This window comes from Euleptes europaea, chromosome 1 (assembly GCF_029931775.1).
Source record: "Euleptes europaea isolate rEulEur1 chromosome 1, rEulEur1.hap1, whole genome shotgun sequence".
Taxonomy (NCBI): Eukaryota; Metazoa; Chordata; class Lepidosauria; order Squamata; family Sphaerodactylidae; genus Euleptes; species Euleptes europaea.
The window spans coordinates 70,183,684-70,206,735 of record NC_079312.1 but is presented as its reverse complement, the minus strand read 5'-3'; the positions used below and the strand labels follow the sequence as shown (position 1 = coordinate 70,206,735).

The 23,052-nt window shown below is 39.7% G+C and overlaps 1 protein-coding gene across 1 annotated transcript in view; it reads right to left on the bottom strand.

Annotated features, from left to right (window-relative positions):
• Positions 1-291: 291 nt before the first annotated feature.
• SFMBT1 (Scm like with four mbt domains 1) overlaps positions 292-23,052 on the bottom strand; it is a 46,908-nt gene continuing 24,147 nt past the window's right edge. The window contains exons 10-20 of the mRNA XM_056854723.1: positions 20,411-20,537; positions 19,653-19,766; positions 19,197-19,239; positions 16,879-16,943; positions 15,096-15,235; positions 11,208-11,317; positions 10,924-11,099; positions 9,456-9,634; positions 9,123-9,368; positions 7,501-7,629; positions 292-919 (exon numbers count right to left, since the gene is read on the bottom strand). Coding sequence (XP_056710701.1) covers positions 779-919; positions 7,501-7,629; positions 9,123-9,368; positions 9,456-9,634; positions 10,924-11,099; positions 11,208-11,317; positions 15,096-15,235; positions 16,879-16,943; positions 19,197-19,239; positions 19,653-19,766; positions 20,411-20,537 — 1,470 coding nt within the window. The 3' untranslated portion in view covers positions 292-778. The remainder of the gene's footprint in view (positions 920-7,500; positions 7,630-9,122; positions 9,369-9,455; positions 9,635-10,923; positions 11,100-11,207; positions 11,318-15,095; positions 15,236-16,878; positions 16,944-19,196; positions 19,240-19,652; positions 19,767-20,410; positions 20,538-23,052) is intronic.

The window sequence follows — 23,052 nt, the reverse complement described above, 5'->3', positions numbered from 1 at the left end:
AGCAGGACCATAAGCTAACATTTAAATTTCTATTAAAAAAAAAAACAACTTTGGGCCTTTAACAGCAGTTGTGTCAGCTGGAAATTGCAACAAGCATGACCTTCACCACTATCTTTTCATGTCAGGGAAAACTGTGCCCGTTAAACGCACAGAGCATCTCTCATTAGAAACAGAGGCAGCATCCTGACCTGCAAAACACCTGTTGCACAGCCATATAGGGCCTTTTCGGAAGAATTTATTTCCCTTGCAGCGCTTTCAGGTTGCAGAGGTAGAAAGCACGCTCCAAAATAAGATCACAAATGAATAAAACTTGACTGTACTTTTTCGTTTACAGGCTTTTGGCCACCTCACTTACCTTGACACTAAGCTTTCCTTTTAAGTATTATTTTAAGACAAAGAAAAATGGGACAGTTCTGTGAAGGGTAAGGAAAGGGAGATTTCCACCAAATTGCATTCCCTTGCACATGCTGTCAGTTTGGCTCTTTCCAGACCATAACAAGAAAATAATATTTCTCCCCTCAGAGGAGAGACGTTAAACCACCTTTATTTCTTAGAAGAAAAAGCTCTGATGTACAGAACGAGCATTATTTGTGAAGATAGCCAGGACTGCATTAACATTTTGCTCCAGGAGTCTTTTTTCCTTCTCTCAAAGTGCAAGGCTGCAAATGCCAATTTATAAGCAGTTTCCATGGGATCTTCCTTGGATTCCCCTGCTGAAGGAAGAGCAGGAGACTGCAGTTGTGCTTCAAAAATTCGATTTCAACTTGCTTCCCCCCACCTAGTTAGCAAACTGCTGGTAGAAGGCAAATTTGACTCTTTCGATGTGGTGGCAAAGTTTAATAGCTGGGCCAAGCTTCAAGTCCATGCACTCCTGAACAGTAGGAAGAGTAAGTAGCAGAAGTGCCTGCCCATCTATTTCCTGCCAACAAACAAAAAGAAAAAAGAGAGTCAGAATTTACTGTTTTCTTTCTGCTTCTTCATTCTGGTTTCTTTTTTTAAAATATAATTTTATTGATTTTTTCAAATACATATATCACTATTTATCAACAATTAAAAAATAAATCATAGTAATAAAAAGAAAACCAAAAATTGTTGTTGATATTATAAATTACTTAACTAATATATTGACTTCCCCCATCACCTTCTTCTACCTCAAAATAAAACTATGAATTCTATTGTTGATTATTTGCTGATCCTAATATCATTACATCCATGCTACCTTTAATTACTTAATAATATATCTAATTTTCCTTTCAATCAATTGTATAGATATTACTCTCTGGATCAGATCAAAGAGTAACCTTCCATTTCCCCCATATATAATTCTTGTTCACAGTAATTCTTCCAAGCCTCCCATTCTCCCATAAATTGCTCATTGTCTTTTTGGCTAATCATTGCAGTTAATTTCGCCATCTCCACCAGTTCTAGCATTTTTAATATCCAGTCTTTTTTCTCTGGAATATCCGTCGATTTCCATTTAGCTGCATAAAGCAATCTTGCAGCCGTGGTGGCATAGATCAAAAATCTCTGGTGTTTTGGGTATATTATTTTGAATAATCAGTCTTATCTCGTTGTATATCATATCCCAAAAGTCTTTAGCTTTATCACATGTCCACCAGCTATGATAAAAAGAACAAATTTCTGTTTTACATTTCCAGCATTGTAGGGATATCACCTTGTATATCTTCGCTAACTTTTTAGGTGTTAAGTACCACCTATACATCATTTTATAAACATTTTCCCTCATTGATTGAGCGTAGATACCCTTTAAGTCTCGGGACCACAGTCTTTCCCACTTATCTAAGGGAATATCATGGCCCAGTTTGTGCCCAATTTATCATAGTAGGTTTGATTCTTTCTTGTTCACAATAAATTTCCAATAATAATTTGTACATCCTAGAGATGAGCTGAGTATTGTAATCCAATAAAGATTTATGAAAAGGTGACTTGTTTTTGGAGAAACCTGTTTTCATATCTTGTAAAAAAACTGAATTAATCTGATAATATTGAAACCAGGTTAAGACGTCTTTCACCTCCTGATAGTCTTTTAAGTAACATTTATTGCCATCCCAGTTCAATAGGTCTTGATATGTAATAAACTGTTCAGGTCTAAGTGGGCGTAGTGTCAACATTTCTTGTGATGATATCTACACTGGTGTCTTTGGTTCAAAAGCATGTTTGTATGTCATCCAAATCCTAAAAAGCGTGGATTTAATTCTATGTTTCCGAAATGATGTTTTTATCTTATTTTTGTCATACCATAAATAGCCATGCCATCCACTTATATTCTCGAAACCTTCCAAATCAAGTAGTAGTGCATTTGATAAGGTAATCCAGTCCTTAAGCCATACTAAAGTAGCTGCTTCAGCATACAATTGAAAATTAGGAAGGCAAAACCTCCTCTATCTTTAGAGTCTACAACATGTTTGTAAGCAATTCTCGATTTTTTCCCTTGCCAGATGAAATTTAATAAATCTCTTCTCCAGACATCAAAATATTTTACATGGGAAATAATTGGCAAATTCTGAAATAAGAAAAGTATCCTCGGTAAAATGTTCATCTGAGTTGTTGATATACGTCCCAAAAAGGAGTTTCTTATTTGACCAAGATATCATATCCTTCTTAATAGTCTCCCATAGTTTAATGTAATTATTTACAATCAAATCTTTATTTTTTGTAGAAATCCATATTCCCAAGAATTTAACTTTATTTACCTTTTCCCATCATGTATATGATACAAAATCCCTCTGTTCAGTTTCAGACGTATTCTTAAATATTGTTTGAGTTTTTTCTTGATTGATCCTAAACCCTGAGACATGTCCAAATGCCCCCAAACCTCCATCAACACGCCCATTGATTGTATTGGATTTTCCAAGATTAATAAGAGATCATCTGCAAAAGCTCTCATTTTAAATTCATGTTTTTTAATTTGTAATCCATGGATGGTCTCCATTGCCCTTATTTTACAACACAAAGATTCCAATACTAAAATAAACAACAATGGAGATAACGGACAGCCTTGTCCCTTTTTGAATTAAGCAAGTATCAGACATGGATTCATTAACCAAAATTTTTGCTTGTTGTGATGTATATATAGCTGTTATGCCTCTCAAGAATCGTTCACCGAAGTTCATTTTTTCCAAAACTTTTTTCATAAAGTCCCAAGAGACCATATCAAAAGCTTTTTCTGCATCCAAGAAAACAAAAGCTGCTTTATGCTGATTATTATGCTCATAATATTCCAAGGAGTCCAATAGTATCCTAATATTGTCCTTAATTTGCCTTCCTGGTACAAAGCCTGCTTGGTCCTCATGTATTAAATCTTTAATGAACTGTTTAACTCTATTTGATAGTATCGAGGCATAAATTTTATAATCCACATTCAACAATGAAATAGTTCTATAATTCGAAACCTTCTCAGGATCTCTTCCCACTTTATGAATTAATGATATAAAAGCATGTGACCACGTCTCAGGAGAAGTTCCAGTATCCAAAATTGTATTACAGGGTGTCAAAAAGGGATTTAGAATACTTTCTTTGAACATTCGATAAAATAAAGCAGTAATTCCATCTGGACCGGGAGTTTTGTCAATTTTTTGTTTCATTATTGCTTCTTATAATTCTTCTTTGGTAATGGGAGCATCTATAATTTTCTGTTGGGCAATTGAAAGAGAGTTCATCTGTATTGAATTTAAGAACTTTTCTATTTTCTTATTTGAAACATCATCTTTTTGAGATAGCTTAGTATAAAAAGTCACAAATTCCTGTTGTATTTCCACAGATGTATACAATGGTCCCCTTGCAGATTGTAACTTTGTTATTATTATTTTTTTAAAAGAGTCTTTCAGTTGAGAGGCCAAAAATTTTCCAAATAATTGCTTGTTCAAAATATTTTTGTTTAGCAAATTTCAAATTCTTATTCATTTCTTCCGTTACCACTAAGATCAATTGATGTTTACATACAGATATCTTCATCATCAAGTCCCAAAGTATATTGTTGGTCAACTGTAGTTGTGTTTTCTTCCATGCTGTATGTTTCTGTATCATAAATCCTCTCAAAACAGCTTTAAAGGCATCCCATACAACATTCAAGGTAGTTTCTCCATTCAAATTGATTTCAAAAAAGTCTTTAATGAGAGTATTAAGTTCCTTCTGCAATTTCTCATCTTTTAAAAGTTTGTCATTTAATCTCCATCTAAATGCTTGTCTGTTATTCCATTCAAATGAAACTGGATTATGATCCAAGAAGGTTCTTGGAATAATTTGAATTTTACGTAGTTCTGTAAAGATGGATTTACTTGCCCATATCATATCAATTCTGGAGTGTGAATAAAACGTATATTCTCTGGCTGTTGTATTCATAGTTCTCCAGATGCCTTGTAATTCCAGTTCATTCATCATAGAAAAAAAAGTTTTTGGTAAACATCCATCTTTATTGTCCTTAGCTCTTGTTTTCTTATCCAATATAGGCAGAGTAACTCCATTACAATCTCCCATAAATAATATCTGATCCCCAGCATATTGGGAGATTACTTCATGAAGTTGTGCGTAAAATTTAGCTTTCCCTTCATTGGGTGCATATATTCCAACAACAATTGTTTTTTGTCCCAATATTTTTATTTTAATAATTACAATTCTGCCTTCCTCGTCTTTATACATCAATTCTGGACTCAAATTAGGATGAGCATATAAAGCTACTCCTTTAATTTTTGTTTTAACTGATGAAATAAAAACTTGGCCCAATGACTGTCTTTCCAAAAAATTTCTGTCTTTTGATGAAATATGTGTTACTTATAAACAAATCAGTGAATACTTTTGTTTCTGTAGGTATTTGAAAATTATAGCTCTTTTGATTTTTTCATTCAGTCCATTTACATTCCATGAGATTACTTTAGCCATGGTAATGAAATTTTGTTAAAAAGAAGGAAAAATTAAATTTATGATTTGGACCCTCCGGTCACGCCTTTCAGTTCCTCCTGGTCTTCTTCCTCTTGTTCTCGTTCTTGTTCTGGAGTGAGACCTACTAGTTCTTTCTTATATCTCCTCATGAACTTTCCAGCATCCGCTAATGAAGTGACAGTTATTCTGACCTCTTTGTAGGTAAAAGCCAGGCCTTGTGGCATTATCCAGCGGTACCTTATGCCATTATTTTTCAAAACCTGCACAAATTCTTTGTATATATTTCTCTGAGACAAAAGATGGCGAGAAATGTCTTTAAGAATAACCAAGGGTGTCTCTCCTGCAGCAACAGGATTATCAAAGTGAATTTGCATTATCATGTCTTTAATCCTAATATAGAAAATTATCATAACATCTCTTGGTTTTGACTTTTTCAGTCTTGCCGGTAAAGGTATCTGTAAATTCTATTAATTGCCTGGTTCAATACTTGTTCTTGGATTTGAAATAGATCAGCCAATGCTGTAATCAGGGCCTCCTTATTATCTCCATAATCTTCAGGTAAGTTGCGCAAGCAGAGGTTAGATTCTCTGACTTTCATATCCATCATTGCCAGTTGGTCTTTAACTGTGTCTTGATTAGTATGTATCACATCAATTTGTCTCTCATGTCCTTCTATCTTCTTCTTGACTTCTTTTTGCTCTTCCGTTACCTTCTTGACTGAAGAATCCATCGCCTGCATATCTGTTTTCATGGTCATCATTTGAGCCTTGACGTCCTTTATATCTTCTGTAACAGTATCCAGTTTCTGATTAATAGACTGTGTTGATTGACTCAGAGTTGTCATCATAGATGTCAACTGTGTCATCTGGTTAGACATCTGTTCAAACTATTTTGCAGTCGCCTCAGATTGTTTGGCCAACATGTCCTGCACTTTTTTCTCCATTGTTAGATCTTGCGAGGCTTCTTTTAGTTTTGTAAATGCAGGGCTTTGTAAAGAACCAGAACATGGACGGCCTCCAGACATTTACATAAACTGACAAAAATAATAAATACCTAGCAGGAGTCCAATATGTAGAGCTTGTAGAAGATAATTTGCTGATCGGCAAATTTAGATTTTCGACATATCAAAGTTATTTTTTACTTAAAAATAAGCTTTTAAAATTTGTAGAACCATCGAGTTGTACAGGATGCTCTAGGTCGGCAGAAGCAGGAAGTAGTAGGGAATCAAAATGGTGCAGACCGTCTATTGCCTCGTCTCGCTGATCGTTAAGTGTAGGAACGGTTTTGATGGTACACGAGTAAGACGTAGTTATGGTCCTACGACCTTCTTCCCAAGTTGTTCGAGCAGTAGAAAATAAGAGTTAAAGTCTTCTGGTTCTAGTGTCCCTCCATTCCAATGCAACGTGGCTGGAGGACTCTTTTAAGCCGGAAAAGCGTTCCAATTATTAAGGGAGGAGGTTCAGTTTTTCCCTCCCCTTCTGCCTGTATCGCATCTGATTGGTAAGTCCCCTGCCAGTCTCTGAGTCCCGTTTGTTTTGTTTTAAGCTGATTAATTTGATAAGGCTCCTGATGCTTTATCTGATGGATTTTAAAAACCAAAATTCTCCCATTGTATTAAAGGAGGAACAAGGATTCTAGGAGAATGTTCATCGGCCCCACATTATGCATTTATTCCAAGTAAATACGAGAGATTGCTGGTAACTCACTCGGATTTCAGAAGGTGAGGTTTCAGTTTTGATGATGTCGATTAGATGGTTATTGATGGGAGAGGGCTGAGCCTAATGCCGAAGTAGTGTTCCGGCGATGATATATCCCTTCGTGCCTGCGGGACCGGCATCTAAACCTCTGGGGGACTTAAAAAAGCTCCCTCAGAGAGTTCAGGAGGTCTAACCGCTTCAGTGGCTGCAGGGAGTTTCCTGCTTCCCAATCCACTTATTAGGATCGGGTTGGGGTGCTAGTTAGCTCCCCAAGTTCAACGCTTCTTGGATTCTCCCGGAGAGAGGTCCGGGAAACGTAGCGCTCAGTCCAGCTGCCCCACCGGAAGTCCCTTCGTTCTGGTTTCAACCACAAATTCATTGCATTTTCTCCTATTTATTTCTTTTAAAGAAAACTACAGTTCCATTCTGAACTGAAACGGAAATGCAACCATTCTGATGCACTTATTGGTGGTAAATCTGCCATGCAGCTGAAACCTAACAAACCAGCTTACAAAACATTGAGCAACTTAATATACCAAGTTAAGTATAAATTGCCCTGACCTGGGTAGCCCAGGTAGCCTGATTTCCTCAGATCTCAGAAGCTACGCAGGGTCCACCCTGGCAAGTATTTGGATGGGAGACCTCCAAGGAGGCAGGCAATGGCAAACCATCTCTGAACATCTCTTGCCTTGAAATCCCTACCAGGGATCGCCATAAGTCACATGTGACTTGACTGCAAAAAAGTTAAATATATAAATATAAATGTGGGGATCAGAAAGGACAGATATTTGCCATGATAGAAAATCACTAGGATAGAGGCCATTCCCTTTCTTTTTAACACGATAACCTAGTTTCACCTGCTTAATTGGCAATTATCATTAAGGAAACACAGACAGCATATTACCTGATCCAGAAATATTCTAGCTAATGGTGCACAGTCTGTGGATTTGAGGAATCGCACAACATCAGCTACACTCCATTCCAAAGGGTTGCTATCCAGGTGCAGCTTTTCACCAACTTCTATCTTGATTTCCTGTTCCACAAGACCCGAACACAAAGCAAGAATATGACGTGGGCTCTGCTTTTTTCTTCACAAACCTCCCCAATGGACTTCCGTATCAGTTAGTGTGCCCCACACCAAGAATCAACCATTTTGAATTTCCAGTGCCAGTTGTTTTGATAACCAGGAGATGTGTGCACTGACTAAACGGAGTCAAGAAATGTCGTCTGTATATTCCAAGGCAGAATTCCAAAGAATCTCAGCGTTCACAAGTGTAACAAAGATGTATACCTTGTTATTGCAGCACAAAATTGTGCCATAACTGGGGTACTATTGTGAGGGGGAATACCACAAAACCAAGCAACCAGAACTGTTCAGTGGAATGCACACAGCCAAACCTCTTACCCTTCCACCATCCCACTCCCTACTGATCCCAATTCTGTGTGCACTGCTTAGTAGTATTCCTCCACTTTTGCCCAATCAGGATTTTCCCCCTAGTTTATATTTTTTCCTGTGACTGGTAACATAGTGCAAGGCGTGTGACTTTATTTCTGCTACTGATACTTAGCTTACATGGGAAAGTATACTAGTAACTGTATATACCATTCTGCTCAAACTGTTTAACTAGGTAAACATTTACACACAAAAATTAAACACTGTGCTATACACTGAAACAAAGTTTGGGGTATGCACTCTGAGTCGCAAGCTGTAATTTTTAACCCTGCTCAAAGAACCACACTAAGTCTGTATCAAAAACAGCTTCTTAGAATTTCTTATACATTCTAAAGAAAATGATTTGATATGGCTTTACTATGTTTAGAGCATTTTGAGCTATTAATATTAACTGGAATTGTTTCCCAGAAACAATTTTAAACAATCACCTGTTCATTGCAGTCAAGGTTGGCCTAACCCTGAGGATCAGAGATTTTGACCCAACCTAAATCTCAGAGTCTTGCAAAGAAGCAAGTGCCTCCAAGCTGGCCTACCACACCCATGAAGTGTTCCTCTTCCATGTCACCACTGGGGGAGACCAATCACATGCAGAGTGTGGATGCATGCACATGTGTGTTCATCTTCAAGAACACCAAATCATAGAATAGAAACATGGAGTTGGAAGGGGCCATACAGGCCATCTTGTCCAACCCCCTGCTCAATGCAGGATCAGCCTAGACCATCCCTGACAAGGGCTCATCCAGCTGCTGCTTGAAGGCTGCCAGTGAAGCAGCTCCAATATGTAAGCAGAATTCAGCCAACTAGAGGGTTATTTTGTTTCAAAGGACACCCTTAGAAAGTTTAATAGTTCTTCCTTGTCAGGAGAAATTATTTTGTACTTTTTGCTTTCAGTATTAAGTATGCCTGATAACTAGAAGTATGTAAGTATATATTGCCATCTCAAAATTAAATAGAAATAGGGCCTAGAATACAAGGAACCTCAATGGCTGAATGACCCAGTGAACAAGCTCTACGTTTTTGTTTTAAATTAAAAGATGTCCCCTACTAAGATTTTTTTTGAATGCCAGACATACCTTTGGTGAGGGAGGCTTATTTTCATCATCTGAGAAAGAAAAAGTACGTAGCTTCCTTTTCCGTTTGTCCCGGTCTTGAGCCACAAAATGTGACCGCTCACTCTGTGTCGGTGAGGAAGACTGTGACTTCTTCTCTGAAACTTCAGATTCTTCAAGCAGATCATCTTGGTGATCGGAGCCACTGTCCTCTGTTACAGAATCTTCATCCACCTCATCCTGGTCATCATCGTCTTCACCCCCACTGCCCTGAAATGGTACAGAAAACATGTCAGAATATGTCAGCATACCTATCCAGGACAGGATGCATTAGAATTCTCTATTATGATGGCATACTTGGGGTGAGCCAGCTGGTGTGTTATCCACAGAGGTAGAAGATCGTTTCTTCTTATGAACAAAGAAGTTTTTCCGCTTCTTTCTTTTCTTGTTTGCCTTCTTCATGCTTGCTTCTATGTTGCTGTGGATACCTGGTGGCCGGCCAATCCTTTTGTTTCTTTTCTTTCCATAGTAATGAGCTAAAGGAATTTAAAGAAGAGATTCTTGCCATGAAACTTCAAGAGTCATCATCATGTTTTAGTCCATAGCAATAAGACTTTGGAGACTCTGGTTACTAATAGGAATTATTTTGGATATTTGTAAATCCAGGCCATTTAATCTTTAGAAGAGAGCACTTGGGTATCCACCTTAAAAAGGATGACCAATAGCCCAGGATATATTTAGTAGTGGGACAGTCAGTTCACGAGCACAGTCAATCTTGGGGCAAGCCAACCATTTTGATGTCAATATTGGTACTTGGCATACAACAGTTAAGGCTCAGGTTCCTCTCTGTGTGGGTTATGATCCCCGTGGAAGTGATGAAAAGGAGGAATCGCACTGTCCCTGCTATGGGTCCAGTTAGCTAAGCATAACATAGCAGGAGAGGAATGTGTAGGATCCATTATGGAAAGACAGGGAGGGGGGAAGAAAACAAGGAGATTAAGAATATGAGCATAGGGAGAATTAGTATAGCAACAAAACTTGTCTGCTAGCAGAACTGGAAGAAAAGACGTGGCGTGAGACCTACTGAGGGGTAACCAATTAAGTGTTTATCTTTGACAGTGGAGAGCGCAGAGAACAAAGGGAAGATCCAGTACTTCACAAATGCTTAACTAGAAATGCAAAATAGTATGGCTTTTCTTTTTAAACCAGGGACCAGTTATGATCATCTGGAAGTAGCCCTAAGCAGTGCTTAGTTTGCTAGATGCCAATATAAATCGGTATTCAGTATTTTTTCTCCCCCCAAAGCATGAGAAAAAGAAATGGAAATGTTTATGATCATTTATAAAGAAACTGGGTGTTATTCTCAATGGTCCCATTCTTTCCCACAAAGAGTGCTGATACACACATTCCTTTGAAGCAAATAATGAATCCCAACACTGAGATTACAGCAGCCCTTATGAAAGAATAGGTAAGGACGATTATACTTCACAAGCGCTCTGTGCTGCTAGTTTTAACTTTATATGAACTCTTTGGATGCATACTGGACACAAGGTCAACATGAACTACTCTTTGGATGGATATTGGACACAAGGTCAACATGAATTACTCATATGATCCTGGCATACTGGTTTTTCTGAACTAATTATCTAAGGGGGATATGACCACGAACTTTAAGGACACTGGGCTGTATTTACTGCAAAATGTGTTTTGCAAATAGCAACAAAAATCAGTGCTATTTCATAGTAGTTAACAAACTAAATTCCATTCATGGAATTTCCATGTGGATTTTTTGCATCAATTAACACATACAATCTGCAATACTCACTGTATTTGGTTTTTGTCAAAACAGAGCAGTTCTCTGAACACTTGTCTAGCACCATTTGGGGGCCAAAGAGATTTGGACAACACTCCAGTTTGATGCAGGTCTGCCTACAGAACTCCGCCACCCGATCAGCTGTTCTTACAACTTCCACCGTGGCACGATAGCTCTTCCCTTTATATCTGTAGCAACAATAATAGAAATATTATCAAGCGGGCACCTGGATTATAATTAATCAATTTTTAAAAGTTACAAAGCCATGTGACTTTTAAAACTCTAATTTAATTTACTTTGCTTTCAGGGTTTCTCCATATCCATGCCAAGCAGCCTCCTCATCCAACTGTATTTCTCTAAGAACACGGCTGGGTTTATAAGCAGCGTTGATCAACAGAGAGAGAACCTGAAACAATGTACAGATAGTGAAAAACATTAAATGACCTGCCCAGGGACAAATGCATTTTAACGTGACTTAATACAACTTCACTGACCATTCTGTTTATCAAAAATAATTATACCATTTGGGAAGGGGGTTCCCTACTTCGTGCCTACACACCAGTTATTACTGCTGGTGGGAGTGCAGAGCCAGAAGCTGCAGCACTTGGACATCAGCCATGTTTATCAGACACCACCTGGTGTTCCAAAAAGAGACGGCCTTCAGCATCAAAGAAATGCAATCGGTTTTACCATTGTTCTCACTTTGAGATTGATCATGGTTGAAAAGCAGTATGCCAGTACTAGAAATAAAATACTCAAGCAAAACAATTATTGGTGATAATAAAAAATAAAATAGCCAGTATCGTGGCGCCTTGATAGAAATCTACGGTAGGGTCTCTTCTGGGATAAAAGCCAAAGGAACCAGGATTGTGTCAAATAAGGTTTGGTAAAGAGTTTAAACATGACTTACTTTCAAAAGACAATACTGACTTCTGCATCAAAATGCCCCTTAAAAATGAGTGAAAACTGCCTCAATTTGGTTTACTCCAAACAGACGTATAAGAATATACACAGGATTTTAATGAACAAATAGCCCAGAGTGATGATTTCTAGCAGTGTTTCAAAAAAATCTCCAACAAAAGATTTTGCACTCCCACACTGTGGTTATGAGACCTCTAGTTGACAAAGCTGCCACTATGAAGAATAACCAATGGCATTTAACATGCAGTAGAAATTCCCAGAGGTAGTTACCATAATCTAAAATGTTCTCAAAGGATTATAAATTTGTCTGATCTGATCAACTTGCTGACTCATCAAATCTAATTCTCTGCCTAGGGCAGTTTGATACTATACCTTTCAGAGACCGGTGTAAATTATCTTCCATTATACTATCTGGGTATTTCTGCCACCCAGTGAATAAATAAAAAATCCTACAAAAATCTGTACACACACAACAGCACGGACAGTGGATATAGACTACATGAGAATTTGTGTGCATGTGTACAGACACTACGCACAGACTTGTGGTCCATAATTTTAGTATAGTAGTTAGTCCTTTACAAAGTCAGGGAGAACAGTCAGCGTGACTCTTCTCAGAAAGGTTTGTGCTGCTATGAGTGATCAAAACAGGCCAAATTATGAATGGACCAAGCAGTGGATAACTGAAAGGTGACAGCCTGAAAACAAAAGCATGGTATGCTCCTTGATAGCCAAGAATCACCCTTCAGCCTTTAGAATACAATTGCCGTTAAGAAAGTTTAGGCAGAAGACATTTTCCTGCTATAAGTAAGGTTTGGGGCTGTTCACACCATCTGAATTTGAGCTCAAGGTAAAGCAGGAAGAAAACATGAATTCATTGGGAATTAGCTAAAACTGGGAAGCAGCCTGAAGTGCTAGTTCATAATAGCCGCGGGGGTCTATAGCAGGAACAGGCAACCTTTTTGGTCTCGGTGGCAAAAAAATATAGTCTACCTGTGAAGATGCTGAATGTGCTGGCAAACAAAAGGGGTGGAGACAAAGGGGGGTACTTGACCAGACACACCAGGAACAAGATGAGCCCCCAGCAGCTGCTGGTGCCTGAGGGGCTCGTCTCTGACCCAGTTGACAGGTGTATGGGTTCAGGAGGCGACGATGGGCAAAAGCCATGCCTGTCCCCTTCTCCTATGCTAGCTTCCCCAGAGGCATGGCCAGCATCCCTGGGGCTAGTGCTGCTTGGATGGAGAATAGCACCCTACTGCTCAACAAGTGTGCTAGGCACTGCTTACTCCAGTCTGTGCTATTGCTAAGGGAATCTGAAACAGGCTTCCAATATGTTCTTTTTGCATATATGTAAATGAAACAAATACTACAAACACTACGAAGATGCCATTAATAACTATTTCTTCTTCTCCAAGACTTCCTGCTCCTTGTGGAAAGAGGGGGACACAACAAAAAACAGTATTTTGAGCTTGTTATTTTTTTTTATTTTTTCATGTTTCAAAAGTAACTAAATGGTTACCAAAGCATACAAAACTCACGCATGTTCAACACTGATGCACCGAAGGTTATAGATCTGCAACCTTTTGTGTAAACCAGGCATTTTACCAGCCATTGGTACACAAACTCCAGCCACAGGAGACCCAACCTCCTCCCTAACCCAGCATGTCTCTTCAATAAATCCTACACATAAAGCCCATGCAAGTGAAGCATGACACACTAATCTCCACCACTTATTGTTAGTACCAGAGACCAATCAATCTGGCCTTCTTTAAGTCTTTCAACTATCCTGGGTCGAAAGCATACTGTGGGGCACATGAGCTCTCTCACTTCCTTTTCTGTTTATCAATATACCCCCCTGTGTTGTAAACAAGAGCTGTGACTGTCAGACAAACTGCCATTGCTTTGCTTCAGTTGCTTTTTAGGGGTACTTAACATTTCAATTACATTTGCAAAGAATGGTTTCACATTTGGGACCTGGCAGGAAATAACCTAGGGCAGGTGGGCTGCTAGACAGAAACTTTTAACCTGCCATTGGTAATGTGGCTGTAAACCTGTATCACTTCAAACTGCAGGTGCAGGCCATATGATTACATGCGGTTCTTTAAGGAAAAAATTCCTCCCCATAAACAACCAGGAGGCCAGAGAGAAGTCCAGCTTTCCACAAGGAGGGATTTTTAGGAAGTGTGGAGAAGTATTCGGCCTGGGAACCTCTAACTGAAAGTTGACCTGGTACAGCCCAGACACAGGTTTACAAACTCAGTAAGAATGAGACCTCAGCTTGATCTCTGGCACAGTACAGGAAAGGCAGGAAAAGAAATATTGGGAACATGGTGAGACAAAGGGAAAGCATCTCTCTCTGTTTTGCGTTTGTACAGCAAGGTTATGCATATGATATGACGTGACCACTACCACCCCATTTTGGGAACGAAGTGTACAAATTATATGGCACAACAAAATCTAAACGCAGAAATTTATCATTTGTCAGTTGTGGCACGTTGCTGTTCTTTTTGTTCTGAGGAAATTTTCAGCCTCCCAGTTTGTAGCTATTGCTTCTTGCTAAGCAAAACTATCAATATTTTTTAAAAGGATGTTCTTGGAATACCAAGGCTTGAGTTGTCAGTGGGATTTAAGGGCAGGCAAAATCGATTATGCTTATGCCATAAACACTGGCTGGTATTACTAAGAGTTGCTTCACACATGATTATTCTCCTACACAATTAATGCTCCCACTTTGGAAAAATGGCAACATATTTTATCTATTTTGCCACGTGTACACATGGTAAAACATGCAATTGTGTGTTTGTGATAGCATAAATGTACATGCTACACAGGATGGATACCTATATAGGAAAATAGTACATTATGTCATTCTTATCTGTCTATAAAGGATTTTCTAAGGTAATCCAACCCGAACCAACCAAACGCTTTGCCAGATTATGTTTTGTTCAGAAATTCAATGGAACTCAGATTAAAAAAGCCACTGCTGGCAAACCTTTTCTCAAACACAGTCAAGGAAGTTATTTTTGTTTTAGGATCCAAAGGCTGAGAATATAGCAAGCAATTTGTTTCTGCTACTCCCACCTGATCTTAATTTTTAAACATCTTTTAACCTAGCACAGGCAAGCTAGGACAGTATATCACAAGTCAATACACATTTTTGTACTTACCCTGAAGGCTGTATTGATTTACTTCTTGTCTGTTGTTACATAGATAAAGGTTACTAATAGTGCTTCAAACACCTAACTGTGTTTTCCTAATGCTCTCACCTCTTTAAGAACAAGGACACAATTCCCAGGTCCCACAGACTGTGGCAGTTCTGCGATTCTACCTTTATTAAGGTATGGCCCCGAGAAGCAGCGATGATTGAAGTAGATCTTTGGACAGCAGTATTTACCGTTAGTTACAACTGGAAAAAGGAAAGTAATATCAGAATACCCTGCATATCCAAACACTTTCGAATATTAGCATCTAGGGTCTTTCAAACTATAAAAGGGAAAGTAACATCTAGCAGCTTCACACACCGGCACTCTTACTACTGACAATTCAAACTCCCATTATAGAGACCAAAATACATGGTTGGTGAATCACTGTTATTCCCACATGGATGTTCTGATCCAGCTTGGTTTTAAAGCACAGCAGGGTTCTTTTTAGAGCTTTCACATGGCATCACGGTATACTTGTGTACCTTCAAGCTTCCCCCCTGCTTTGGTGCAATCGTTCTAACGCCTGTTTTGCTACTTTGGGCGGAGGGGGGGTAAAGATCACAGTCAAAGTACCACATGAATACCATGTAGTATAGAGCCTTCCTTGTCCTACCCATACTGGTGCCATTTTCTCTGGTACAGCCTCCCCCCTTAGCCACCAGTGCACCCCACCACACCTGTTGGAGGGGTTTGGGTGGGGGAGAGGGTTCTTAAGCAGTAATTGACAATTACCAATTTTAGAACAACAACAAAAAACCAAAGCCCTCTGGTAGCACAGGGGGGACTATGGCAAGGAAATATGCCATGTGGATGCTCCATCGCTGCTGTGAATGTCTCCACATTTGCGCCAGTGAGAGCCCCATCACAGTGTAAAAGCAGCCCATTTTTGGCTTGGTGACTTAAAAGTCACAGTGCCTGATCTTAAATATTCGTAACGTCGTCTCTGCCTTGAAAACCAGTTCTCCCACTGCTACATACATATTTTGATGTTGAAGCAAGGCTTGTAGTTATTATATATTGCTCCAGTTTGCAAAATAAGTCAGAATCTCCTGTAATAGTTATGGATATGGATATAGCGACAGTCATTTCATTCTAGCTGAGAGTAAGTTTCTCTTCAAGCCCTCAAATCCAAAGGTTTATAACTTGCATATAAAGAGACAGGATTATATTGACATCATGCTTCTCCATTTAAAAACTAATTAAATCCCAGAACAAGTAGTTCCCATTTCTGCAAAGCTTCTATTAGGCAGTGCCTCATGCACACATTTTTGCTGCATTGTAAGCCACACAAGAAGCTGCTAGGAAGTGCGGATAGATTGGTGTAGCTATTTCACCAGCAGTTGTATTTATTCAACATTCATTCACTGAACAGTTTAGCAAATGATTAGATTTCACCATCTGGCACAAATGGAATTCTACTGTCAAACACACTTATTTATAGTGTTGCCACAGTTATCTCCAAAGTAGAAAGCAGTACCTCATTGTGAATTGAAAAAGTTCAAAGTACAAGCAAGGAGTGTGCATTAGGGAACAATCTATCCTCAGTATCTTGAAATCTTGGGAAGTGGAGGAACTGAATTATATTTATTTTGGTCTGGAACTATCATACTATTATTCTGAAAGTTTAAGCTCAGTGGTAAGAATGGAGTCCCAGAAAAACAACAACATTTCACCCATTTTTATCTACTGCTGCCCCATCTTTCACCATTATAAAGCAAGTCTCATACCTTTATAAGGAGCAGCACTTTGTAACATGCAAAAATTAATCTACCCCTAGATAAGATTCCAGGTCAACCCTTTCCCACTAGAAGAGTATATTACACAGGCTGTAATATACTCTTCTTACCTGTGTCAGCTGAGTTCAGTTCCTGGCTTTTTAGTCCCTCGTGGACAGTTCTTGAAGACAATATTCTGACAAAGAAGGAAATGGGAAAAAAAACACAGCATTGTTTACACTTGGGGCCTTTCACTTTTCCCACACCTTTTTAGAAGCCTCTGAACTTGATATCTAGCACACATACCGAGTGAACAAATCCAAGGAATAATCACATGTGATCTGAGAAATTGGGGTGGGGGGGAATGATTAACCAAAAAACAAACAAAAACCCCCTAGAAATAGTAAGGCCAAAGCATGCAACGATTCCTGCAGAAACTGGCGAAAATCAATGGCTTTTTAGATGCTTTCCCAAAGCACATTTGTGTTCCAGGTACCTGCATTTCAGTAAAAAAATATATGAGGCAATGAGACCCATTGATTTAAAAAACATACATTTCTATGCAAATATGCTGAGTAATGCAGCCAGAGACAATACCACACCCTTTGGACAAAGTCATCCCAAAACAGCAGGTAATTTCAACAAGGCAACCGTATTTTGAAAGAGGGTTAACCTTCCATGGTTTTCACCAGACTTCTAAGATCTTGATTAAATGGAATGGCATCTTCCAGATTAGCTAGACATCTCATACTTCTAATTCTTCTGATAACAGTATAATAACAGTTCCAAAAGCTACCTTCATATCTCTGTCTCAGGCATTCTTGGACTTGGGGGAAAAAAACTAAATGAGAATACCCGCTCCTATACATCCTCCGAACAACACATTGAAAAGGTACTCCCAGTCTGAGCCCTACTTAAAAGAGGAGGGCATTCACACTGGAAAACAGACTGAAAAACCCAGCTCCTCCCTCCCCTAACTGAGCAGCAAATAAGTGCTCATGCTGATTGCGTTCACCACAGTTGACCTCCCAGCCAAACAAAGCCAGGGCAGCAGAACAGAATGCCCTGCTGTATATGGAAGCACTTCCTTCATTACTTTTCTAACATCAACCTCAATAAAAAGAGTGCATTTTGAAATATCAGAACAGCTGCACAAGTATCTTTACTGCCATATGGGCATATGGGTGGCAATGCCAATACATAGGGTGCTGTCCTCATCTCCCTTGTTTGACAGCAGAAATGGCACCTGCAAATCATTCAAAATACTTGGTTGGTCAAGAAAAGTGACCCCAGAGGTATTCTTTGAGCACCATGTGAACAGTGCCTACTCTACACCATTGCACGAAGAAGGAGCGAACCCTTTCCCTGGCCATTACCAAACGACTATAGGGCACAAAATATAAACTGAAGCAGTGGAAGCAAGATGTTGACCTCCTGCAAAGTGCCCACCCATATGGTGTCTCATTTATTTATGACAGACTTGCTCACTTGTGGAGGAGTGGGAAAAGGTCTGAGAAATCACTTCAGTCTGATACACAGATCCCATTCCCTCAAACCCAAGTGTTTATTTCAGGTATATATTTTTCAGGGCTGATTACATAGAGTTAGCCTACTCCTAGAATGTCAATCAGTTAACAGGAACCAGTATTAGATTTCCCTCTGGTATGAGCATTAAGAGGAGCACCAAGATCTTGCTACCCTACATTACACTGTGTGTATTCTCTCTTCACATAGCCAAACCTCAGAATAACAGAAATGATGCAGAAGAACTACACATACGTTGATGACCTCAGAGTTCGTCATATTTCCACTCTTCTCCAGAAGAAGAAAAATTAAATGCAGCTTCTCTTGCCAGTTTAGCAATTGAGTTTTCTCAACCATTCTACTCAGTATGCTTCCAGAAGGGAAGTGGACCCCAGTGGACTCACTGCCACTGCAGAAATCACAGCAGCAACGAAGAGTCATCACGGGATGATTCTCTGATCTTTCCTCCCTGTCTCCTCATATCTTCCCTGCCCTGGCAGAGGGATTTTGCCAGCCTTTAAAAAGAACTCTGTATTAGGTATATCTGTAATATACATTGATTTTTTAAAAAAAAAGCTAGTTAAAAGCCCAGGGTGGTGATGATGGCATTGGATGTGGGCAGAGAGGTTGGAAACGGCATTGGATGTGGGCAGAGAGGTTAGGAAATCTGGACATTCCTATACACACTGTTGGGAAATTCATTTTGGTTCTAATGTTTCTAGAAACGTCAGAGCAAACTGAGGGAAATGACAGAGGGTGACAGATGGAGCACAGATGGGGGACAATGTCTGAAAAGCCTAGCTTCTGCAGAGCACATCCACTTCATGGAAGCAGCCAAAATGTAACTGCGTTCTAGTAAATTGATGGTGATTTCAAGATTTTAAAAAACGTGACATTATCAATGAGTGATAGATTTAATGCTTACTGTTTTTCTGGTTGGACCACTGCAATTTTCTTCTCCTTGTTCACTGTAAATCAAGATAACCCACAATTAATAACTAATACAAATTTACTACAGCTTTTACAACATTATGAGCTGGAAGCGAATTCAAGGGCAATGGTGACTTTCCTCCCCAGAACTGTTCCAAGAAAGCTCATCAAATGCCAAATCAAGATGGCAAACTCACCTCAACACTAGTCTCCCAGGAGTTCTAGATCACCCAGTAATAATGTAAAATGTCTTGCAAATAGGATTGCCACACACCTTGCTTCCCTAAAAGCATGCTCTTGTGTTATGAAGTAGGGCTATACTATTTTTTATCACCATCAGTACTAACATTGACTTAGTGGCATATACTCACAGTACTCTGAAGCACTATACCATGATCAGTTCCATAATATATTCCATCCCATCCCATTAGAGTAATGATATTATTCATACCTACTCCTTTGCGAGGAGGTCTGAGCTGATATCCATTAGTTTCACACCAACCTACTGGAAATATATTCATAGATTCTACACTCACAATGAAGTCGCGGGCTGGTACTTTAGAGCCTGTTAAAATAAAAAGCAAAAGGTTACAGGGCTACCCAAATCAACTGATTACTGGGATTGGACACAAGCCAACTTAACATGTTCTTTGCATCTGTCTGTTTCTTCATTATCTGGGATTGATCCTTCTTATTATTTTTCCACTTATATATGTATGTGTGTGTGTGTGTGTGTGTGTGTGTGTGTGTGTGTAAGTACACACGGACACACACAAAGAACATGAAGATGACTATGTTCTGATGTATCTCCAATCCCAACACTTACAGCACATCCAGGAACGGAAGGATTTCTGCTCACAGAGCTTGGCTTTCTCCCCTCCTCCCTCCCATTGAACCCCTAAATGCCCCTCGTGCTGTTCTTTAGGGTCTTCTGTTCCCCAGAAGCACCATCTGGGGAGGCATTTGCAGCTGTGGGGGAGGGGAATGAGAAAGTCTATGGGCAGATTCAGTTGTCTTTTGTGTGGACTTTACCAACAGTGGTGACAGCAAACATAGGCTAAGCACATGTGTTCATTCATATTCAATTTAACGTTTTTCAGGACATGCAGCTTGCAGGTGATGTATGACACCGAAACAAAGAAGTTATGTTAACATGTCACTGGGAAGGCAAGCCAAATGTAAAAAGTCTGTCCTCCTGTGACAACTTACTTTCTAGCTGTAGCCAGAGATAGGAATCCTTCACTTTTGTGACAGTAGCAACACAAATTTCTTCTGGGTCTTGTGGATTTACAGCTTCTAGTTTCATGTTCTCCTTAAAACCATGGTCAGAATTTAGCTACAAGAAGCAAAACCAGAGACCTTCAGGCAGGGACCACACAGATAAATTGTCAGAATGACTTCAGTATAGTTGTTAAGAGGTTCTTAGAGAATAAGGATTAATATCTAAATTTCGACAACAGTACCAATCAACAAGTGTGATCTAAAAAAGAATTTCAAGTCTGCCACCAGATGACTATGAAAAAATATCGATACATTTTCAACAGGATGTATGAGATACTGTGCTGAAAATTTACCGGTCATAATGTTTAAAATTGAAAACAATCAAGACAATGCATCACGCATAATTGAAGATGTAAAGGTAGTCTGTTTCTCACAGATAACCTTCAGGCTAAAAAAACGGCACTTGTTGTGTTTGATCACTCCTCCCTACTGCAGAACCCCAAAGTCTGATGTTGTTTCCTTGCATGTACACCCCAGGGCTTTGCTAGCATTCTCCCTGAAGCCCAGCACACCCATCTAAACTGCTGCTCCTGAAGATTAGAAGTCACTTCAGAGAGGAATTCAGTGCGTCACAAGGACTGCAGTTGGCAGGCAATTCTTTCCTGTACTGTGGCTGCAAGGATCCTAGAGAAAATAGTTTCTTGCATGTAGAAAACTAGATGGCAAGAAGAAGGGTTCTAGCCTAGTCTTCTCCCCAACAGGCTAGATTTTTTGGTGAAATAATTTATTTTTACTGGGGAGCACTATATCATATATGCCTGTATTGGCAGTCTGAAATGTCATAGTCCAGCCACAGGTTTATTATCTCATCTGTCCTTTGTAGGAAACTAGGACCGAGAGCAACTGTTGAACTTTAAAAGCTTGAGGTAGTACTACCTCTAGTAAAGTAAGCCAAATAGTAGTGCTACAAATCATGTTTATTCTATAATATTTTCTGAAGTCATTTCGGTAAAAAAACAAAAAATTGCCCATTGTTGCAACTGATACTTTGTTTCAATTCTTTGTTACTTCATGTATTTCATACATCTGCAACAAATACCTTTTGCGAATAAACACCAGTGAATAGACAAACTGGTTTTTTAGCACTGCTGACTCATCGCTCTTCTGCAGCTGGCAGCAGAATTAAAACTGTGTTCCCTACAGCGCTTAACATAATGCCATATACCCCCATAACAATCCTGCTGTGTCCATCCCCATGAGCAAGTATGTATGCTCAAGCACAAGCCCCTTTTGATTTAATGGACTTCCTAGAAAATATATTTAGGAATGCAGTCTTCAACAGGCATTTACATTGGCTCCAGCTCTTCCTAGCTATCAGCTCATTAGTTAGCTGTTTGCTGCATATAATCCAGCCACCTGTAAAAGTTTTTTTTTTAAATCCATGCGGGGAGAGGAAACCGGGGTTTCACCAACTGTACTAGCTAGCAGTTTTACAGTCTATTTTTTTCAGCTGAATGTTTCAATCACACTTTGTCAGTACATACTAGACAAGGCTGCAATTGAACCAAAACTCACGAGAGGGAAAAAAGCCAGAAACCACATTGTAAAAAACAACAGGAAGTCAAGATACAAACCACTAGGACAGGGGTCTGCAAACTGCGGCTCCCAAGCCGCATGCGGCTCTTTGGCCCGTTGAATGCAGCTCTCCGAACTTGATTTGGAGCCCCTGCTCTCGCACCCGCTTGAGCTGGCAGCCGGCTGCGGAGCCGGCGTGCCTGAGACAGAGAGAGAGCAAGCGAGCACGAGAGAGCAGGCGAGCGGGCGCGCTGTCTCTCCCACCCCCCCGCCGTGGAGAATGGCCGGGTCCCCCTTTCCCTTCCCCTCAATGGTTGGGAGGCTAAAGCCTCCCCTCCCCTCTAGCCGTGCGATTGCTGGGAGGCTCGGCGGTTCCTGCCCCCCCCCCCGCCTATCAGCTGTTGGGCGGGGCGGGCTTCCTTTGGTAGACCTGGCCTCCGGCTGAGTCCCATTGGGAGGCCATGTCTACCCACTGGCTTTCTTGGCGGTAGATCTGTACTCCGAGGAGGGGAAAAAGTCCTCCTTAGAGGCTAGGTCTACCAATTGGCTTCTATGGGCCTCCGGAGGCCAGGTCTACTGCCAAGAAAGCCAATGGGTAGACCTGGCCTCCCAATGGGACTCAGCTGGAGGCCAGGTCTACCAATAGGCTTTTATGGCGGTAGACCAGGCCTCCAGACGAGGACTCCAGATGGGGAGGGGGAAATGGCAGGGACTTACAATTTAATTTTTATCAATAAATAAGATCACTATTAAGTATGATATCAAGTTTTATTCAGTGTACCTATAGTTTAATTAAGACTTAAAACTTTAATTAAAGTTTGTTAAGTTAATAAACAGTGTACCTACCTATATAGTTTAAGTTTAAGAAATTTGGCTCTCAAAAGAAATCTCAATCGTTGTACTGTTGATATTTGGCTCTTTTGACTAATGAGTTTGCCGACCCCTGCACTAGGATAATAACTAAGTAAACGAAACATGTCTCTTCTGGAAAGAAACAAAGCAAAAACCAAAACAAAACCCTACTACAATGAAAACATCCATTATGAGTTGAACGC